Consider the following 17,092-nt stretch of genomic DNA (forward strand, 5'->3'; position numbering starts at 1 on the left):
AATCCACTTCAGTTGCAGAAATATGAAGTACTGTTGAATTATATTTCTAGTTGGTTTATTCTTTGTTCTCAGGGGAATAGGATACTATTTCAGTTTCTCTTAAAAAACCCAGAGAATGAAAGGCAAAACATCAGGATAAATTATGCTAAATGGTGGACTAGACCCCAGAGGAAATCATGCTTCTGTGATACAGTATTCCTCCATTAATCTTACAAATGTTACATCTGATGTTAATTCTGTAAAGCTGAAGCATTCAAAGATTCATCTGATCCTTTTAATAATAGTTATAGTATTATTATGGCTTTGTCAGACTTGTACTATCATAACTAACTCTGTGGTTTTGACAGCCTATATAGCTAGTCTTCAGAATGACTAAAATATAGAATATTTTTATTTTACAGAGCATAAATAAACTTGTAATTAAACTGCAAAATTTAACAAATAATTGCCAGCAAGCAATTACCATTCAATTAAAGAGTAATTACATAGTTATTTGTGCCCTGTAAAATAAAGCATTACTGAAATCAGTAACGCAATCAATATTTTAGCAGTAACAGGATCCTGCAGTGATGGACCTTTCAACCTGAGCTGATTAAATTGTCATCCAAATAACAGTTTCCTAGTTAAATCAGCACGTTTATTTGTCTTAATATGGAAATTTTTTTCTGATTCTAGTGAATCTCTGACATTAAAAAGCACAAGCAAACATCGTTGTCATACTCAAGTGTGATTTGCTGTAAATTTCCATTGATGAATTATAGTTTACAAAATGTTGATAAAGTTGCAAACATCACAAACTATGCAGTTGTCTATAACAAGCATAAAAGAACATTAAAGAAGATATAGCTGATCAATACTTTTATCAAAACTACAGAAGTGGCCTTGTAAAAATATTCCCCAGGGCACCAAGGGATTGCATATGTGTTAAAAAAGAAAACGGTAATAATAATTAGCTGTCACCAGGAATAGAAAAGGAAAAAAAGATACACTAATTACTGATTCCCAATACCTTGTCACATAACTTTGTAACCACCACAAAAAAAAATTCTAATATACTCTGTCAAAGTTCATTCCCAAACATACAAAAAAATAAAAAATATTGCAGTGAGTTGTGTTTGTGTAAGATTGAATAGTCTACTGCTTCCTTATTTTCTTCTTCTACAGATGCCTTCTTTTCGGGCAGTTGGAAGACAAGAAATCCCTAGCCTAATTATAGTAATAAAACAAGAACCTCTTAACTGATCTGAGTTTAGCAGAAATATAACAGATATTTGGAAACTGCAACTTTGAAGCTGAGATGTCAATAAGAAATCTATTCCTTTTTGACTGAATCCTTTTGTTAGCTTAAATAATTTCTTTTAAAAATATTACCCTTAATTTTTAAACTTAATCCATGATACTCTCAAAATCAGTGATAATTCCTAAAGAAACAATGACCCTCCTGATGGAAAGTATGGAACTGGCAACAGGAGTATTTGAAGTTAATTTACAGAGATTGTAAAAAAAATTAGAAATATGAATACAGTTGAAATCCGTAAGGTATTGCAGTTCTCCTGGAACTTTATTGGTTAGTTCATTTTTTATTTTAATGAATAAGAAATATGATATGGTTATTGAATCTGATCCTGAAAAATCATTGATATGCTCAAGTTTTCAAAAAAAAAAGTTCTTTATTGAGTACTTTTGTTATTGATTTAATGTTCACGACTTGTGTGTGATTTTTTTTTTTTACTTTACAACAAAAATCCTTCTGAGATTTATCTACAGAATCAACACAACTTTCTCAATTAGTCATCCTAAGTGAAATAACATCTAATTTAGAATCAAATGAATCACCTTTTGTTTTCAGAGATTGACTGGCAGCAAATATAGCCTTAGGGGAAAAAACCCAGAAGGTAATATATTTAGAAGAAAAATATTTTTCAGCTGATTGTATGGCTTATGAATGTGTAGGAAACTGTGATGTGAGCCCAAGCTTCCTCATCATGTTTTCAGCTCCCTTTATCATCATGGACTAATAGGTATGTAGAGAATTTTTCTTTTGCACCTCCAACCTGTATGCCTTTACTTAAGTGAGATAGAAAAAAAGGAGGAGGTGAAAGTGACCCGTTTTAAACCAAAAATTTGGGTATAAACGAGCCTGGAGTGAGAGAATTAAGAAAAGCATTATAAAAATGTCAGTTTTTCTAATCCCAAATTGTCAAAAAATCATGATTAAGGTCTCCCCCAAAGTCATGGGATTAAAAAAAAAAAGTTGTGATTCTTTTTATTTGCCTTCTCCTTTCTGAGCCTTCAGTGTATACTTGGGGCATGTTTTTCAATCTTTTCTCCTCAGACATGAGGGCTAGAAACTTACTTTTTAAACAGCAAAGCTGAGATTCCCACATAATCACTTGACTCCTAGAATTGGAGCTTCAAGAAAAAACACCAGTGTCAGACTTGTGATAAATTGTGAGAGTTTGTAACATTGAAATGCCTCCAATGGGGCTTGGGGTATCACAAGAAATTAGCCAGCAGTACATAGAGAAATAGTAAATTAAGTGTATCAAATAGGGCTGGTTGAAAATATTCCATCTAAACTATGTTTTTATAGAAAATTAAGTTTTCAATTAAACAAAATTTTTCACTAAATGTATCTGCTCTGCATGGAATGTTTTGATTTTAAAATCAAAATAGCAGATCATCAAAAACTGACGTTTTCAATTTATGTCCAAAATATGTTGATTCAGATATGCTGCCTCCTGGGAGTTGTAGTCCCCTCCCAAGTGGAGAGAATTTGATGCCTCATGAGAAATGTAGTCTCAACAGGGATCCTAGCACTGAGAGGAGAATGGGAGCATGAGGCACCAGAATTGCATCTCCTGTCATGGATTTTGAAATTGTAATATTTCAATTTTTGGCTGAAAAGTCAAACATTTTCCTGTCAGTTCTAATATTGACATTCAGTGTATTTTGCTGTGCAGTCCTGAACTAAGCCTTTGTCATCTAAAATATTGAAGAAAAGGCACTGTGGTATCACAGATTTAAAGACAAAATTGAGTCCGGAGTTTCCAGCACAGGAGATATTTTTACATGTTCCATTTGATTTCTTTAATATAGAGTAAAGAAGTAAATTAGCCCAGTGAGTTTTTCATTGTAGAACATTGTTACCTTAGTGGAGCTTCGCTTTAGTGCTATGAGTCTGATACCAGCTGAGAAGATAAAGGATTGTCTGTCTATATCGAAAGAATGATAGGAGACACTTCATATGAATTTAATCAGGCCACAACTTTATTATTAGATGTCTCGGATCACCTGGCAGATAAAAGTGTACAGTGCAGGCAAATCCATGTTATAATAGGTATATCTCCATATATTTTATATTATCTCATTGAGCTGGAACGGACCCCAAAAGATCATCAAGTCCAGCCCTCTGCCTTCACTAGCAGGACCAGGTACTGATTTTGCCCCAGATCTCTAACTGCCCTACTCAAGGATTGAACTCACAGCCCTGGATTTAGCAGGCCCATGCTCAAACCACTAATCTATACCATTCAAATAACTTCCTGGGGCTTCCTCCAGCCCCCTTTCATTTTGTGTCCAGGTCACCCAGCCAACCCAAGGCTGGGACCTTACTTCCCCACCTCCCTCACCCCCTCCCATAGGAGGGTTAAGGTGGGCTATAAAAAGGGGGTGGAGGGTTAGTTCCCTGCCTTACCAATCATAGGAGCCCCAACCCCTCCTTTTAATCAGCCCCTCATTTTTAAGGCCACTGGATGCCTTCTCTATAGAGTGCCTGCACTGGACATCTGCCCCACGCTTACAAAATGAGTTGCAACATCATAGCCTATTAGCCTTCCCTACTCATCATAACAAGCCCTCCCTGAAATCTGCTGTGGGGAACGCAAAGCCCCCCATTCCACCTATGCCAACATGGTGGTGGTAGAAAAATGTCAGGCCTCTTAGAAAGGAATGACTAGTGCAGTGCCCACACTGGTCCGAACCAGTCTGGTATTCACCACCTTGAGGGGAGTAAGGGTGGATGCTGCCTAGCTTGCAACGTAGAGAAAGGGCTTCTAACACCTGCACTTGCCCCTTTTAAAGCCTTCCGCACTTATGTTCCCAGGGGATGAGTCAGCGTCGCCATGCTGCCCTCCCACCTACCCTTTTTGCAGCTGCTTCTGACCTCCTTCCCCTCACACCCTTCCTACTGCAAGCCCGGACAATGCCAATCCCCCTCACCCCCATTCCCCGCTTCAGGTATAGTGCGGTTAATTTCATGCAGACTTATTGAATGTAACGTTAAAATTCCATATAGAATTTTTGGCAGATGTGGAATGAATGAGGAGTAAGCAGTTATGAATAGCAGTTAGACAATAGTGTTTAAATTAAACTTTAATATTAAATTAGAGACAATGGGCTTGATTTTGATCTTATTTAGACTATTGTAAATTTGGAATAATGTCACTAAAATCAATAAGGTTAGAACTGTGAAAGTAAGATCATAACCAGGCCTAAAGTGCTTTATTACTATTATAATAATTGCTAAAAGGAGATGAACAAGTTAAAAACCATATGTGGTGTCTTTAACAAAACAAAACGAATTTCCTTATCTGTCATTAGAAACACAGGAAGTCATCAAAACCAAAAAAGCATTCTAAAAAACTAAGGGTCAAATCATACTCACATTTCTTATGTGAGTAGTCCTTTAAAAGTCAGTAGAACTATTAGTATATGCCAGTATTCAGGTGGTAATTCTTTTCTCAGTATTTATATTTATTTAGTGTTGACACTTTGTGCAGATTAGTTAATGACAAAAGACTCATGAGTTTCATTTTTGCTTGTAGTATTTGTATAGGAAACCAAAACAATGAGGAGTCCTTCTGGCACCTTAGAGATTAACAAATTTATTTGAGCATAAGCTTTTGGGGGCAAATACTTATCAGTAACTACACACCACACAACAGAAACACTAACCACTTCCTGCAACAAACCCCATTGCCAACTCTGTCCCCATATCTATTCTAGCAACACCATCATAGGACCTACCACATCAGCCACACCATCAGGGACTCATTCACCTGCACATCTACCAATGTGATATGTGCCAGCAATGCCCCTCTTCATGTACATTGGCCAAACCGGACAGTCTCACACATTGCCAAAAATGCAGGATCAGTACAACAATCCAACCATCCTCCTCCTCCCCTCCAAAACTCTTTATATTTAGATATTAAAAGATTTTTTCTTAAAATCCTATTTATGTAAAACACTTGCTAACTGAAGCTGAGGTGGGAAGTTTTATAAATGTTCTGTTGATGGTTGAGCTTTGTTGTGGGTAGTCAGTGAGCAGAGCTGCTAAATTAAGTTGATTTGTTTTTGTAATATATATCAAAAGCACTTAAAATGCTAGATAGGCACCTTTTGATGTATATTTTTATAAATCAAACAATAATTTGTTTTTGTTTTACAAAGCCTAAAATCTACGCCTAATTTTACCTGAGACCCTACATTTATGTGAAATATACTGAATTTCTCTAAACAGACTAATCAATAGGTAAATTAGACATGGAAATATATGGTTTAGTACACCTTAATAGCATGCTTTTGACACTTTGCATGTACTGCATATGTTGAGAGAAGATTATATTTAAGATCTGTTAAAAATGGGAAGAAGTACTCCTAGTGAAACAGAAAAAGGTTTAACTGAATTTAGCATAGTGAGGCGGTTTCCCAATCGCATGATGTAGTAGTAGTAGTGAAATGCAGGACAGAATATAGTGTAACATTATATAGATTACTCAGTAAATTTGCTTATACTATTCTTTTTGGAGCAAAGAGATAATAGAAAAATGGTCCAATTTCTTGTGCCATTCATATATAGATAGACAGACAGACACACACACACACATGATTATCTGAACATTACAGTAAATTTCATTTCAGAACCATTCCAGTATGATGATAGGACTCCTTAAAAAAGGGCAAACACAAAAGGGAAAAGGCACTGAATGTGAAATTCAAAACTGCCTAAAACAAAGCTAAAAAGAAGAGTGGGAAGGTTTATAGACTGAAATAGCAAACCAGAAAAAATGATTTTGTGCTAGTTTGATGTACAATAAAACAAAATAACGCTAGCACATTGTGTGAAAAATGAACAGGGTAATGGTACCTCTGTGTAGTGGTGCTGGAAGTTGTCTTCATTTAAACACAGAGTTTGTCTTACCTTGATGGAGAGCTTTGCCACTGCAAAGTTGATAAAGTGGACTTTAACTGAAATTTCTTTGTGAAGCAAAAGTCTCTTTTGGATATGCTTTCTATTTTAACCTCGTTTATTGTTGCACCTTGATTATTTTATACAGTGTTTCACAGTATTTTGTCAAAAGCTCTATTATTCAGCTGAGTAAAATGTATTTTTGCCAAAGAAAAGCGGCAATATCTTTGCTAACATTAGAACCTTATGTTTTTATCATTTGGCTTGGGAAAGAATGATTCCAATGGCTTTTGCTCTGTAGATCTCTATTGTGGTGACAGCTGCAGAATAATAGTCCAGACACAAAAACTGTGTTAGGGGAGTGGAGGAATGAAATAGATAAATACACGGATCTTTTACTACTTTACATTATTTATTAAAACTTGTAACCAGAATTCATAAGCTGTTCCAGCTAGGGTGAAAAATGTGAGAATTTGATAGGTTAGGCCAACATTGTTAGCTTAGCCCTTACATAGCAGTCAAAAACACCAATCAGTCTGTGAGGAAGGGAAACCAGGACCCAAAAGCAAGAAACCAAAAGACTTGAATGCAACATGTATTCATTCCTTTTAGTTTCCTGTCTCCCCCACACCTCCCCCCATACCTTTTAAACCACACTTCATAGTAATGTCCGCTCTTAAGTGGCTATAGTAATTTAATTGGTAGTCTAAATGGTTATCTAGATCCTTGCAGTGTTGTGTTTTTATTTATTTTATTTTTTTTTAGTTCGAAGATTTTTGGTTGGGTGTTTGTGTATGGGATGGAGCAGGGAGTGGGAAGTATTGACCTGGGAATGTTGCGCGGGAGTTGTATTGAGACTGTCTGCATTGGTGATGGAATACCAGGATGAGGATGCCTGAGCATGTAACCTGAGCCCAGAAGGGGGGTTGAGGCCAGGTGACACCTTTTGCCAGGGAAACTGGACAAAGGCTGGGGGAGGAGCCGGGGTGGTGGCTGGAGGAGACTGCTGGAGGGGTTTTACTTTGGAGCTGGCTGGGAAAACAGAGGGAACCCCAAAGCTGAGGGATGAGCTCCCTACCCCCCTGGGGACTTGATTGAGGGTTCCCAGTTGTACCTACAAGCTCTGTTTGGGACTGTGTTCCTGTTGCCTAATAAACCTTCCGTTTTACTGGCTGGCTGAGAGTCACTGTGAATCTCAGGGATTGGGGGTGCAGGGGTGTACATTCTGTGACAGTGTAGCAGTGGCCCCAGAGAGGATTCAGGTTGTCCCATCACAGTTTACATGCTCAGGCCCCAATTTGGTGAAAGCAATCTGCAAAATAATCCCTACTACTGGTGTAGTTATCTTCTTAAATCAACTAATTTTAGCAGCACCATTGTGAGGCACATTGTCTCCATTTTACAGAGTACTGAGAAACAATGATTAAATGGCCAACTGAAGGCCTCACATAAAATCAGTAGCAGAGTCAGGATTGGAAGTCAGAATTTCCTTGTTCCCAGCCTAGTGATTTAGTTCTAAAATTCTCATAACTCCTTACCTTTTAATATACAGTTACTCCATATGACTTTGAGTGCATGCTTCTGCAAGTGTACAAGCAGAGTATTTCACTGATGGATCATTTGAGTACAGTACAACACTTGTTATGTTTAACCTGCCACAAGTGGTCCTTTTCTCCTAGGCAAAAATGTCATATATATACATATACAGAAAAAAAAAGAGAGAGAGAGAGAGAGAGAGATGGTTCGTATTTCTATAATACAAATCAATATAACATGCATTAAGCAAACATTTTAAAAAAAATTAAATTTATCCTATTTATATTTCAACAGCTCACGACCAGGAAGACCCCCCAAGCGCTCTCTGGGAGTTGCAATACAAGAAAATGCACGTCTTCTGCCCCATGGAGTCCCAGGCCTGTTATCACCAGGACTTATCTCCCCGACAGGTAATAAAATCCATCAGATGTTCAGCCTGGTCTCTTCATACTGCACAGCAGTTGAAATAAACTAATATTGATCCAAATGCCATGTCCTTCAGGGCTTTTCAAGCTTTACCAGAGGTTACATTATTGGATTTTTTGAGTATTCATGAAAACTGTGTTTTGTTGCTGCAGTGACTAAAATCTAATGGATTTGTAGTTTAGTTCTTTATTAATTGTAATTTCCTTATAGGAAATTCCATTAAATACATTATTTTATTACAAAAAAAACCCTAAGAGAAAATTAGCCACTGTCTTAAAGGGTCTTAAAGTGTGGGTTTCTTCCTTTCTGGTGCATGTGTCTTTTAGTTCTCATGGGATATAAACAGGGTGGCCAAAATGTATGCTATAAAATGATTAGTGTAGGTTAGGAAGACATAAAACTGGTCACACTAACTATGGAAGATGTGGTTATCAAAAGGATGAATAAAACCAAATGCAGATGGTCATGATATTCTGTATTCGTACTCTTAATTTATTGGCACAATGTAACTGTTGACTATAAATACACCTAAAATAGTACATCATTAACAGTGTTTTGCTGCTGTTCAGTAACTTAAGGCAATGTAAATTAAAAGCAAAGAGAATTTAAACTTCAGTGAAGCTTCTTGTTACCATTGCCACCAACTGATGTTGTAATGTGCATATATTTATTTGATAATAAGGTCAACAATGAACAATCCACAACTTAATTAACATCCAGTAAAATGTAACCAATTACTTAAATATTCAACAGGTCTTGCAATCATAAGGGAGTGCCTGGAGCATGATAACTTAGGCTTTGATCCTGCAACTTCTCGCACATGGGTGGACTGCTGCACAGTCCCATTGAGCTCAGTGGGGCATGGACACAGCGGTCCACCCACATACAAGAAGTTCCAGGATCAGGGCCTTAAATTTCCCTATGTCCCATTGTGCAGTAAGTGAGAAATTAATGAAGAATTTCAGTTCTCTTGACCCACTGGGTCAATAAATCACCATCATGGAAGCAGGAATGAACCTTCTTAAGCAATATTAATATTAATAATTGCTTCAACCGTACTCAAAGTTTGAAAGCATTTTGCTGGTTTCAACTCCCGCTCCAGTTCAGTTGGTCCCCGTCTGTTAGCTAATAATAATAATGTGTAATTAATAATTCATGTGTACTGTAGTGAAGTTCTGAAGACTGATTTTCATAAACACATTTTTTATTAGAATTTTTAAAACAGTATCTAGTGTTCCCAGACCAAGGGTTTTCATATAGTCTGTGTTTTATTTGTTCTCCAATGGTGATAACAAGAGGCAACCAGTGTTGATAAATTGTTGTTAAAAGTACACAGCATAGCCCATTGCTTGACAGCGTGTTTGCAAATAGGGCCTAAAGCTATGCAAAAGGCATATTGGATTAAAGTAGTCATGTTTTAGGACCCCATGGGTGCATTGTGTGCATAGTAAATAGTATTCAAGTGGCTCAGTGTGGTCCTGTGTCGGGGTGGTCAAAATTTTTGTCCTGAGGGGCGCATGTGGGTATGGAAATTGTATGGTGGGCCATGAATTCTCATGAAATTGGGGGTTGGGGTGGGGCAGAGGGTGAGGGCTCCGGATGGGGGTGTGGGCTCTGAGGTGGGGCCAGGAAATTACGAGTTCAGGGTGCAGGAGGGGGCTCCGGGCTGGGTAGGGGGTTGGGATGCAGGAGGAGGTGAGGGCTCCGGCTGGAGGTGAGGGCTCTGGGGTGTGGCCAGGGATGAGGGGTGTGAGGTGTAGGGAGGGGTCTGTGGGCTGGAGCAGAGGAGTTTGGAGCAGTGGGGTGTGGGAGGGGGTACAGGCTTTGGGCTGGGGATGCAAGTTCCAGGCTGGGGCCAGAGTGAGGGGTTCAGGGTGTGGGAGGGGGCTCTGGGCTGGGGCATGGGGTTGGGGAGCGGGGGGTGAAGGCTTCGGCTAGGGGTGGGGCTGGGGATGAGGGATTTGGGGTGTAGAAGGGTGCTCTGGGCTGGGATCAAGGGGCTCGGAGGGTGGAAGGGGGATCAGAGCTGGGGAAGAGGGTTGGACTGTGGGAGAGGGTCAGTGGTTCAGCTTTAGGGCAGTGCTTACTTCAAGCAGCTCCCAGAAACAGCGGCATGTCTCCCCTCTGGCTCCTACGCATAGAGGCAGCCAGGGGGTTCTGCGTGCTGCCCCTTCTGCAGGCACCGCCCCTGCAGCTCCCATTGTCCACGGTTCCTGGCCAATGGGAGCTGTGAAGCCAGCGCTTGGGGCAGGGGAAGCACGCAGAACCCACTGGCTGCCCCTATGCGTAGGAGACAAAGTGGGGACATGCCACTAATTCCGGGAGCCATGTGGAGCCACGGCATGTGCAGAGCAGGGCATGCCCCCAACCCTGCTCGACAGCGGGCGCTCAAGGGCCGGATTAAAAGCTCCAACAACCCATAGTTTGCCCACCCCTGTCCTATATGCTACTCTGCCCACAGAAAGTAGCAAAACATGCTTTAAAATTAAAAATCGGAAAAATCAAATAAAAAAGGTTAAGCTTCAAATTACTAGACTGTCCTTTGGAAAAAGCTGAAGATGTTTAACCAAATACTAAAGTAAATTTTAAAAACTATTTCTGCTGACCTATTGCTCAGAATGAAGAGGGATTGTGAGGGCTGATAAAAGTCCTTTGGAGACTCAAATGGGAACCTGTATTGTCACAGCACTCCCCACATTCTTTGCACGACAGGAAAGTGCTATGAAACCAGACAATGGTACAGGAGGGCTCCAAGGGAAAGTTGGATCCATGAGAGTTTCTCCTTAGCTAAGGGAAGCTGAAACAGTGCAGCTGGATATTATTGAAGCTTTAATTACTTGAAGCAGCTGCATCTTATTTGCCCCCTTCTCTCCCCCCCCCAAAATAAGCTTTCTGTCAAAGATGGGAGAGACATGGAAGTCTTTGAGGAAATAAAGAAAGGTGCTACAAGAACCATTTCCACACTTGCTGGGGATCTGAGGTATGGACCTGGAATGGCTTCAGGAGTCTGACAATTCCTCCCCCCCCCCTTTTTTTTTTAAGCTAAACTAAAAACTTAAACAATTCATTTTACTGCTTCTCAAAGGAGGTGAGATGGTTATAAGACTAGGGTGATGTGTAGTAGAGTAGAACCAGGGAGTGATCACAGAGATATTGACCCATTGTCTCCTGGTCACTGGTCAGTTTGGGTACTTATGTTCTCATACTTACCATTATTTGTTGTTTAGTTTGGGCTATCCTTTCTGTAAGTAGTGATAGGCCTGGCCAGTGTCCTACAAGAGTTTCCCCCCCAAAAAAACAATGTCAGCTTTCTGCCACATGGGAAGTAGAAGCACTTTCTCCTGTTTGCTAGGCCAGCTAGCCGGACTTACAGACATCAGGAGGAGTGGAGAACAGCCCAGGCTGTGAGAGTGACTGGGGAGAGAGTGCAGCAATTGACTGGGAAATGGTGTGGGGAGGATTTTTTCCTTACATCTTGGTGCTTCTTCAGCTCTTCTCTGTCTCTGTACATGCAATGCAGTTTTCCTCTCTAGGTCTCCTTTCCTGGGCCTCCTCAGGCCTACATCTCCACAGAACTCTCTCCCCTTAAAGAACCCAGCCTCTGATCTTGTCACATCTTGGTGGAGCAAGCACATAAAGATGGTTATGTAAATCTGCCTTCATGCTTCAAATGGGAAATTTCAAACTCATTATGTTTGCGTAGCTTTGAAATTTTCCACAGTCCGTTTGTCTCTCTCCAACATATCATCCTAGTTGGTAACTGCTCACTCAGACTCAGCATGGCAAAAACTGAATTCCTCATCAACAATGACATGATTCATACCTTCCTTTTGTTCACTTTAGTCCCCTCCCTCTTGTAGTGATCTATCAATTCACAGCAGTTCACCTTCAGCCATTCTGCTGGGTGCATGAATGGGTCCCAAGGAGCTGCTTCTATGAGCTGGGGAGTAAACTGATCAGTCTGGAGAGTCAGTCAGCAACTTTCTCAAGACTTGAGTCAGCCATCTCATTTCACCTCTTGTAATACATGCTGCTGTTTTCATCACCCATTTGGCTTGTAGCAGCTCAGGTACGCATTGTCGTTTTAATGCAATAAACAGGCAGTTAAATTAGGCATACTGCACTTCCCGGCTTTGACTTTTTGGCTGCAAGTGCTTGGGTAGAAAATTCAACACCTTGTTTAACTTCTTGTTGATTTATTAAAAGTTTAACTGTAAATAGAATAGTTTCATTTTATAAATATATTAGTAGATAATGATACCAACTAGCACCTTGGAGTATTTAATCAATAAAGTAGTTGCTCTTGGAATACTGTAAGTTTAAGTGTTGTCTTGCTTCCAATTACTATATTAAACTGTAGCTTCTTATTGTTTCTGTAGGCATGGGAAAAAATGTCAAGAATAATTTGTCTCTGGTCTTTCCAGCAATTTAATTTAGAGAACTAAGTGTGAGGGTCGCCAACACAATCAGTGCCCACCTGCCTTTTATTAATCACAGTTTCTCTCCCCATTTCCACCCAGATCTGGTCCCAAAGCTGCTTCCAAGCTGCAGTTGAGTAGCAGTCTTTGGCCTAGCAGAGAAGCTGCAAGACTTGCTGTGAAGGCCTGCAGAGCTGAGGGGTGAGGAGGAATGAGAGCATGCTTATTGAGAGATGCAGCCAAGACAGAGTAGGGCCTGTTGCCAAAAGAAAGGGCTCTGCTTCATGGAGGTCAACAGCAATGTGTGGTATTGGCTCAAATGTTTGAAATTCAGATAAACTTAGAAAATTCTGGTGTTTATTCAAACTAGAAAAATATACAAGCCACCAGATCTTTCGAAGCTCCTCTGTTCTTATTGTGAAGCTGAGCTGACTGGATTCTGAGAGGAAGTAGTTTGTAAGCACACCCTTCTGGTCAATTTACAGAGTACCTGTTGACTCATTTCACCACCTAAAGTAACAGGATATAGGGCTACCATGTCTGATGGCTGCTGTCAAAAAAATGAAAGAAGTGTGAATCCTCTATGTCCCATTTAAACTGGCCTTGGAGCAAAGGAAGCAAATGATTATATGGATTAGTGAACTGTCCCCATCAACATAGTAGACTGAACATTTTGGTATGTTTACATCTCACTTCTGCAGATCACTTATGTTGTTTCCCAATATCCCTTTTTGGTAATCATGGATGTTCTTTTTTAAACTCCCTTTCTAGTAGGAAGCATATGGACAACTTTGTCATTATTGGCATTACCTGGTTTGACTGAGTTGTTATTATCTTTAAAAAAATCAAAGACATGCACACTGCTTCAAGATGACTGCCACACTTCTCTGCCTATGGGGAATGCTAACAGTTATAAACTGTTCCTGGTGACAGTTCTATAGTGAATTACTTTGATATATATGGCTAATAAATTAATATGATTCAGTTAATGAGAAATGCAAGTGTTGCCAAACTCCACTAGTCTAGCTTTTAATGCTGCTCCACATTTGCAGTTCTAGCTTCCCCCTGTGGTGAGAGGATCACTGCTACCTACGCACTGTCATTGTGATAAATGGCATATCCCACAGTGCCCTGCATTCCATCTGGTGTGTCTCCAGAATGATGAGAAATATTTTATACCAATGAATGACATGCTTACAAGCTAAACCTTAAATAATTGTGCAAAGAACTATTTTTTCAAATAATAAAAATTCATATACTTCTTTAGCAACTCCTCATTTTTACTACCATAGCTAATGATTGTTGCCCTGAGACAGAAAAACACATGTAAATAACGTAGGAAAGAGAGCTACTGTACTATAGAACTGACAAATAAGTTACACTGTCACTATTTTATTTTATTGTGAAATAATTGGTGTTGGATGCACATGTGATCATTAAAACATCTATTTAATTTGATTTTAAAATAAATTCCGTATATACAGAATTCTTAAATACCTCAGTATTTGATGCCAAAATCACAGATCAAATTGCTGATTCCTACAGCTTTCTGTGAAGGGTAAATGTTCTGAAATGAATGGGAGTGCTGAGTGTATGAAGAATGCTGGATGAGACCATTTTTTTTAAACTACTCATTAATCCTTAAAGTGCAACTCCTTACAAGAGCAGTGATATCTTGAAAAAACATACCCAGTAACCCAGAGCCTCCCTTTCTATTTTGCTTTATCTGTCTTTAAAGGCCATATTTTCAGTTTCCACCTCTGTTTTACAGGGACATTTTTAGCCGAGGCATATTGCACCTATAAACAAGAGTCTGAGCTTCAGCCTCTCCAAAAATATATTTTTGATAACTTAATTAAACATGATCTCATCTACTAATTATTATCAGAGAGGTGTGAAACTTGATAGCTTCATTTCACAGGGGTTTGTGCAAAGCTGTTTTTGGTTTTGATGCTCCTGAGTTTATGCATCCTTTGAGCTCTCAAAATGAAGCTCAGCCAAAATAGCCAATTTTGCTCAGTTTTGAGGTGAGAACAGGCAGAAAAACTGCATGCACTTAATATTCAGTCCACGTCTGGTCTCAGCTTGGCCAGATTACTAATGTCAGTGAACTGTTTGGGAAACTTGGGCCCTGTTTCAAGATGGTAACAAAATTCTTAAGCGGGGAAGTTTTGGGGGTTTGTTATGAAAATTTCTTACAGTTCTTTTCATTATGCTAAGACTAGGTGCTTTGTAGAGTAGCTGTAGTCTGGGTGGGTCATAAATTTAGGGAAAGGCTAGAAAGTTTCCTCACATGCATAAGTAGATAAATTAATAAGAAATCAAGTTTTTTAATAATTTCATAATCTTTATTTTTCTTCATGGTTTTCAGAACTTCTCTTAGCAGATTGATAATAAATTTGTTTCCTGTTAATGGCTTTGTCCTTCTCCATTTATTGATTCTCTCCCCCAGGCTCATGCTTTGCTTCTTATAGGGAAAATAGTGTGGTTTGGCAATGTTTCTTTTCTATATAACTCATTACTCAGAATTATCATGAATAGAGGTTAGGTTAACTATGATGTCTGTAAAGCTCCGAAAGAAGGCTTGTTAATTTGAGCTCCCTCTGCTGTTTGGATGGTTCCTTCAGCAGCAACAAAATAATATTGTGACTGAAGAGTGGCTGTTGGGTTTTATTTTTCTTGGCAACAGTAAGTTGAACAAAAATACTTGGATTCTGAAAGAGAGTCTAGAATCTCCATCCAATAAATGTAGCTTTAAAGCACTGTACATATTCTGGCATTTAAATGGCATGACAGTGTTCCTTTAAGAATCTCAAACCGTTTTGTGGGTGTTAGCTTAAATCTTAGTTCTAGGAGTTATACTAGCTTTGATTAAATGTCTGAATTAATTGAAATTAAGTTGGCATTGTGGCATTTTCCACTGACATTAATAGGGATCAGCTTATTGACTCAGCTGGTTTTGAGGCTCATCAAAATGCACTCTAGTATGATAATCCTCTTGTAGTCAAATCGAGCAACTTCAGATTCTGGAGCTGCTACCTTTCGCCAAGATCGTGCCTAACCCTGATTCTCCATTGTTTGGGAATAGGGCAGTATGTGGGCTAAAACAGTACTCTGAAAATGATGGGGTATAATGTTACAAAAAAGGAGCATAAATCCTTTGTCGCCCCACTAGTGTCTGCACTCTGGGACAAATTTATTCAGTTGCTTTTAGTGGTGTTTCGCAAAGGACACATAGGCCCATTGTATCTTGAGTCATTTTAACTCTCATTTTCGGTGGCTTGACTAGTAATTGTCTGTAATAAAGTGGAAACCAAAATTTAATTTAATAGAGTCCATTTAAATAAACACAATTGTAAACTTTTCGTTGCAGGGTTGACAGCTACTGTTACCATATCTCACAGAGATAATGTGGTTGCAGGAAAACATTGATCTATGGAGCAAAATAATATAGTTAACCATCTATTTGCAGTGTCTTAGTCCAACCTGTTTGCTCAAATAATATGCTCTTTAATGTCAGCCTCCATATCTAAATTAGATTTGAGTTGTGAGATTTCTCATAGGAAAGTCTTCTAAGGCTGTATTTTGGTGTAACAATACTGTTGCAAATTGTCCAGAAAATTCATATAGGGAACAAAACAAAGCTCAGCAAATTATACCATAAACACACACCATATTTAAATGCAGGAGTTTTCTTAATGGTATTTCATCCTCTGTGATTAATTCCTCTTGTGGAATATAATACCTGGATAACATTATTAATTTAGTACCAGTAGAGCTCTATAGTCTGTAGTAAAGTTAAGTATGCAACTAGTCCTGCGGACTTGAATGGGACTACTCATGCACTTAAAGTTAAGCACATGCTTAAGTGCTTTGATAGTTGATGACCTAGGTTCTTTTCAGAATAGAAAACAACTCTTGTAGTGAAAAATCTAAGTGCTAATGTCTACAGTGGAAATTGCTTGACTGATAGCCATACTCCCTTTACATTGTACTACCAGTAAAAGTAATGGCCATACTTATTTGCTTTTGACACAAATAAAGTAAGCAGTCACTTACTTTAAAAATTACAGAATCCAAATTAGATAAATATTTGCTTTATGTTGTAATGTTTAGTATTATGTTTTCTATAATTTGCTGCTGTGCTGCTATGCTGTGAATAAGATGTGGGACTACGCTGCCATAAAAATACAATAAATTAACTTAAAACTACTCTGCTAGAAAAATAATAGTCTATATGTTTAGGAATTCGGTGGGGGTGCTTTCTTGGCATCAAAGAATATTTGGTCTTGATGAAGTTTAACTCCCAATATCAATATTATGTGTTACCTTCTCATTTTAACCTGAAGTATATCCACGGGATTAGAGTTGGCAAATGTGTGAGAAGAACTTAATTTTCTGACAGTATTTTTGACAGCCTATGGATACCAACAGTCATTTGCCCTCACGCTTAACTGTGAAAAGATTTGATAATGTTTTGCAAAAAGTGGTTATTAATGGAAATGTGATTTTTTTATTG

General features: G+C 38.8%; 1 protein-coding gene across 4 annotated transcripts in view; it reads left to right on the forward strand.

Annotated features, from left to right (window-relative positions):
- The window catches only part of DACH2 (dachshund family transcription factor 2), a 491,181-nt gene that overhangs the window by 263,526 nt on the left and 210,563 nt on the right, over positions 1 to 17,092 (forward strand). For all 4 annotated transcript variants that reach the window (XM_045029325.1, XM_045029326.1, XM_045029323.1 and 1 more), the window contains exon 2: positions 8,024 to 8,139. In XM_045029325.1, the coding sequence (XP_044885260.1) occupies positions 8,024 to 8,139 (116 nt within the window). The remainder of the gene's footprint in view (positions 1 to 8,023; positions 8,140 to 17,092) is intronic.

Source organism: Mauremys mutica, chromosome 9 (assembly GCF_020497125.1).
Source record: "Mauremys mutica isolate MM-2020 ecotype Southern chromosome 9, ASM2049712v1, whole genome shotgun sequence".
In the NCBI taxonomy this organism is placed as follows: Eukaryota; Metazoa; Chordata; order Testudines; family Geoemydidae; genus Mauremys; species Mauremys mutica.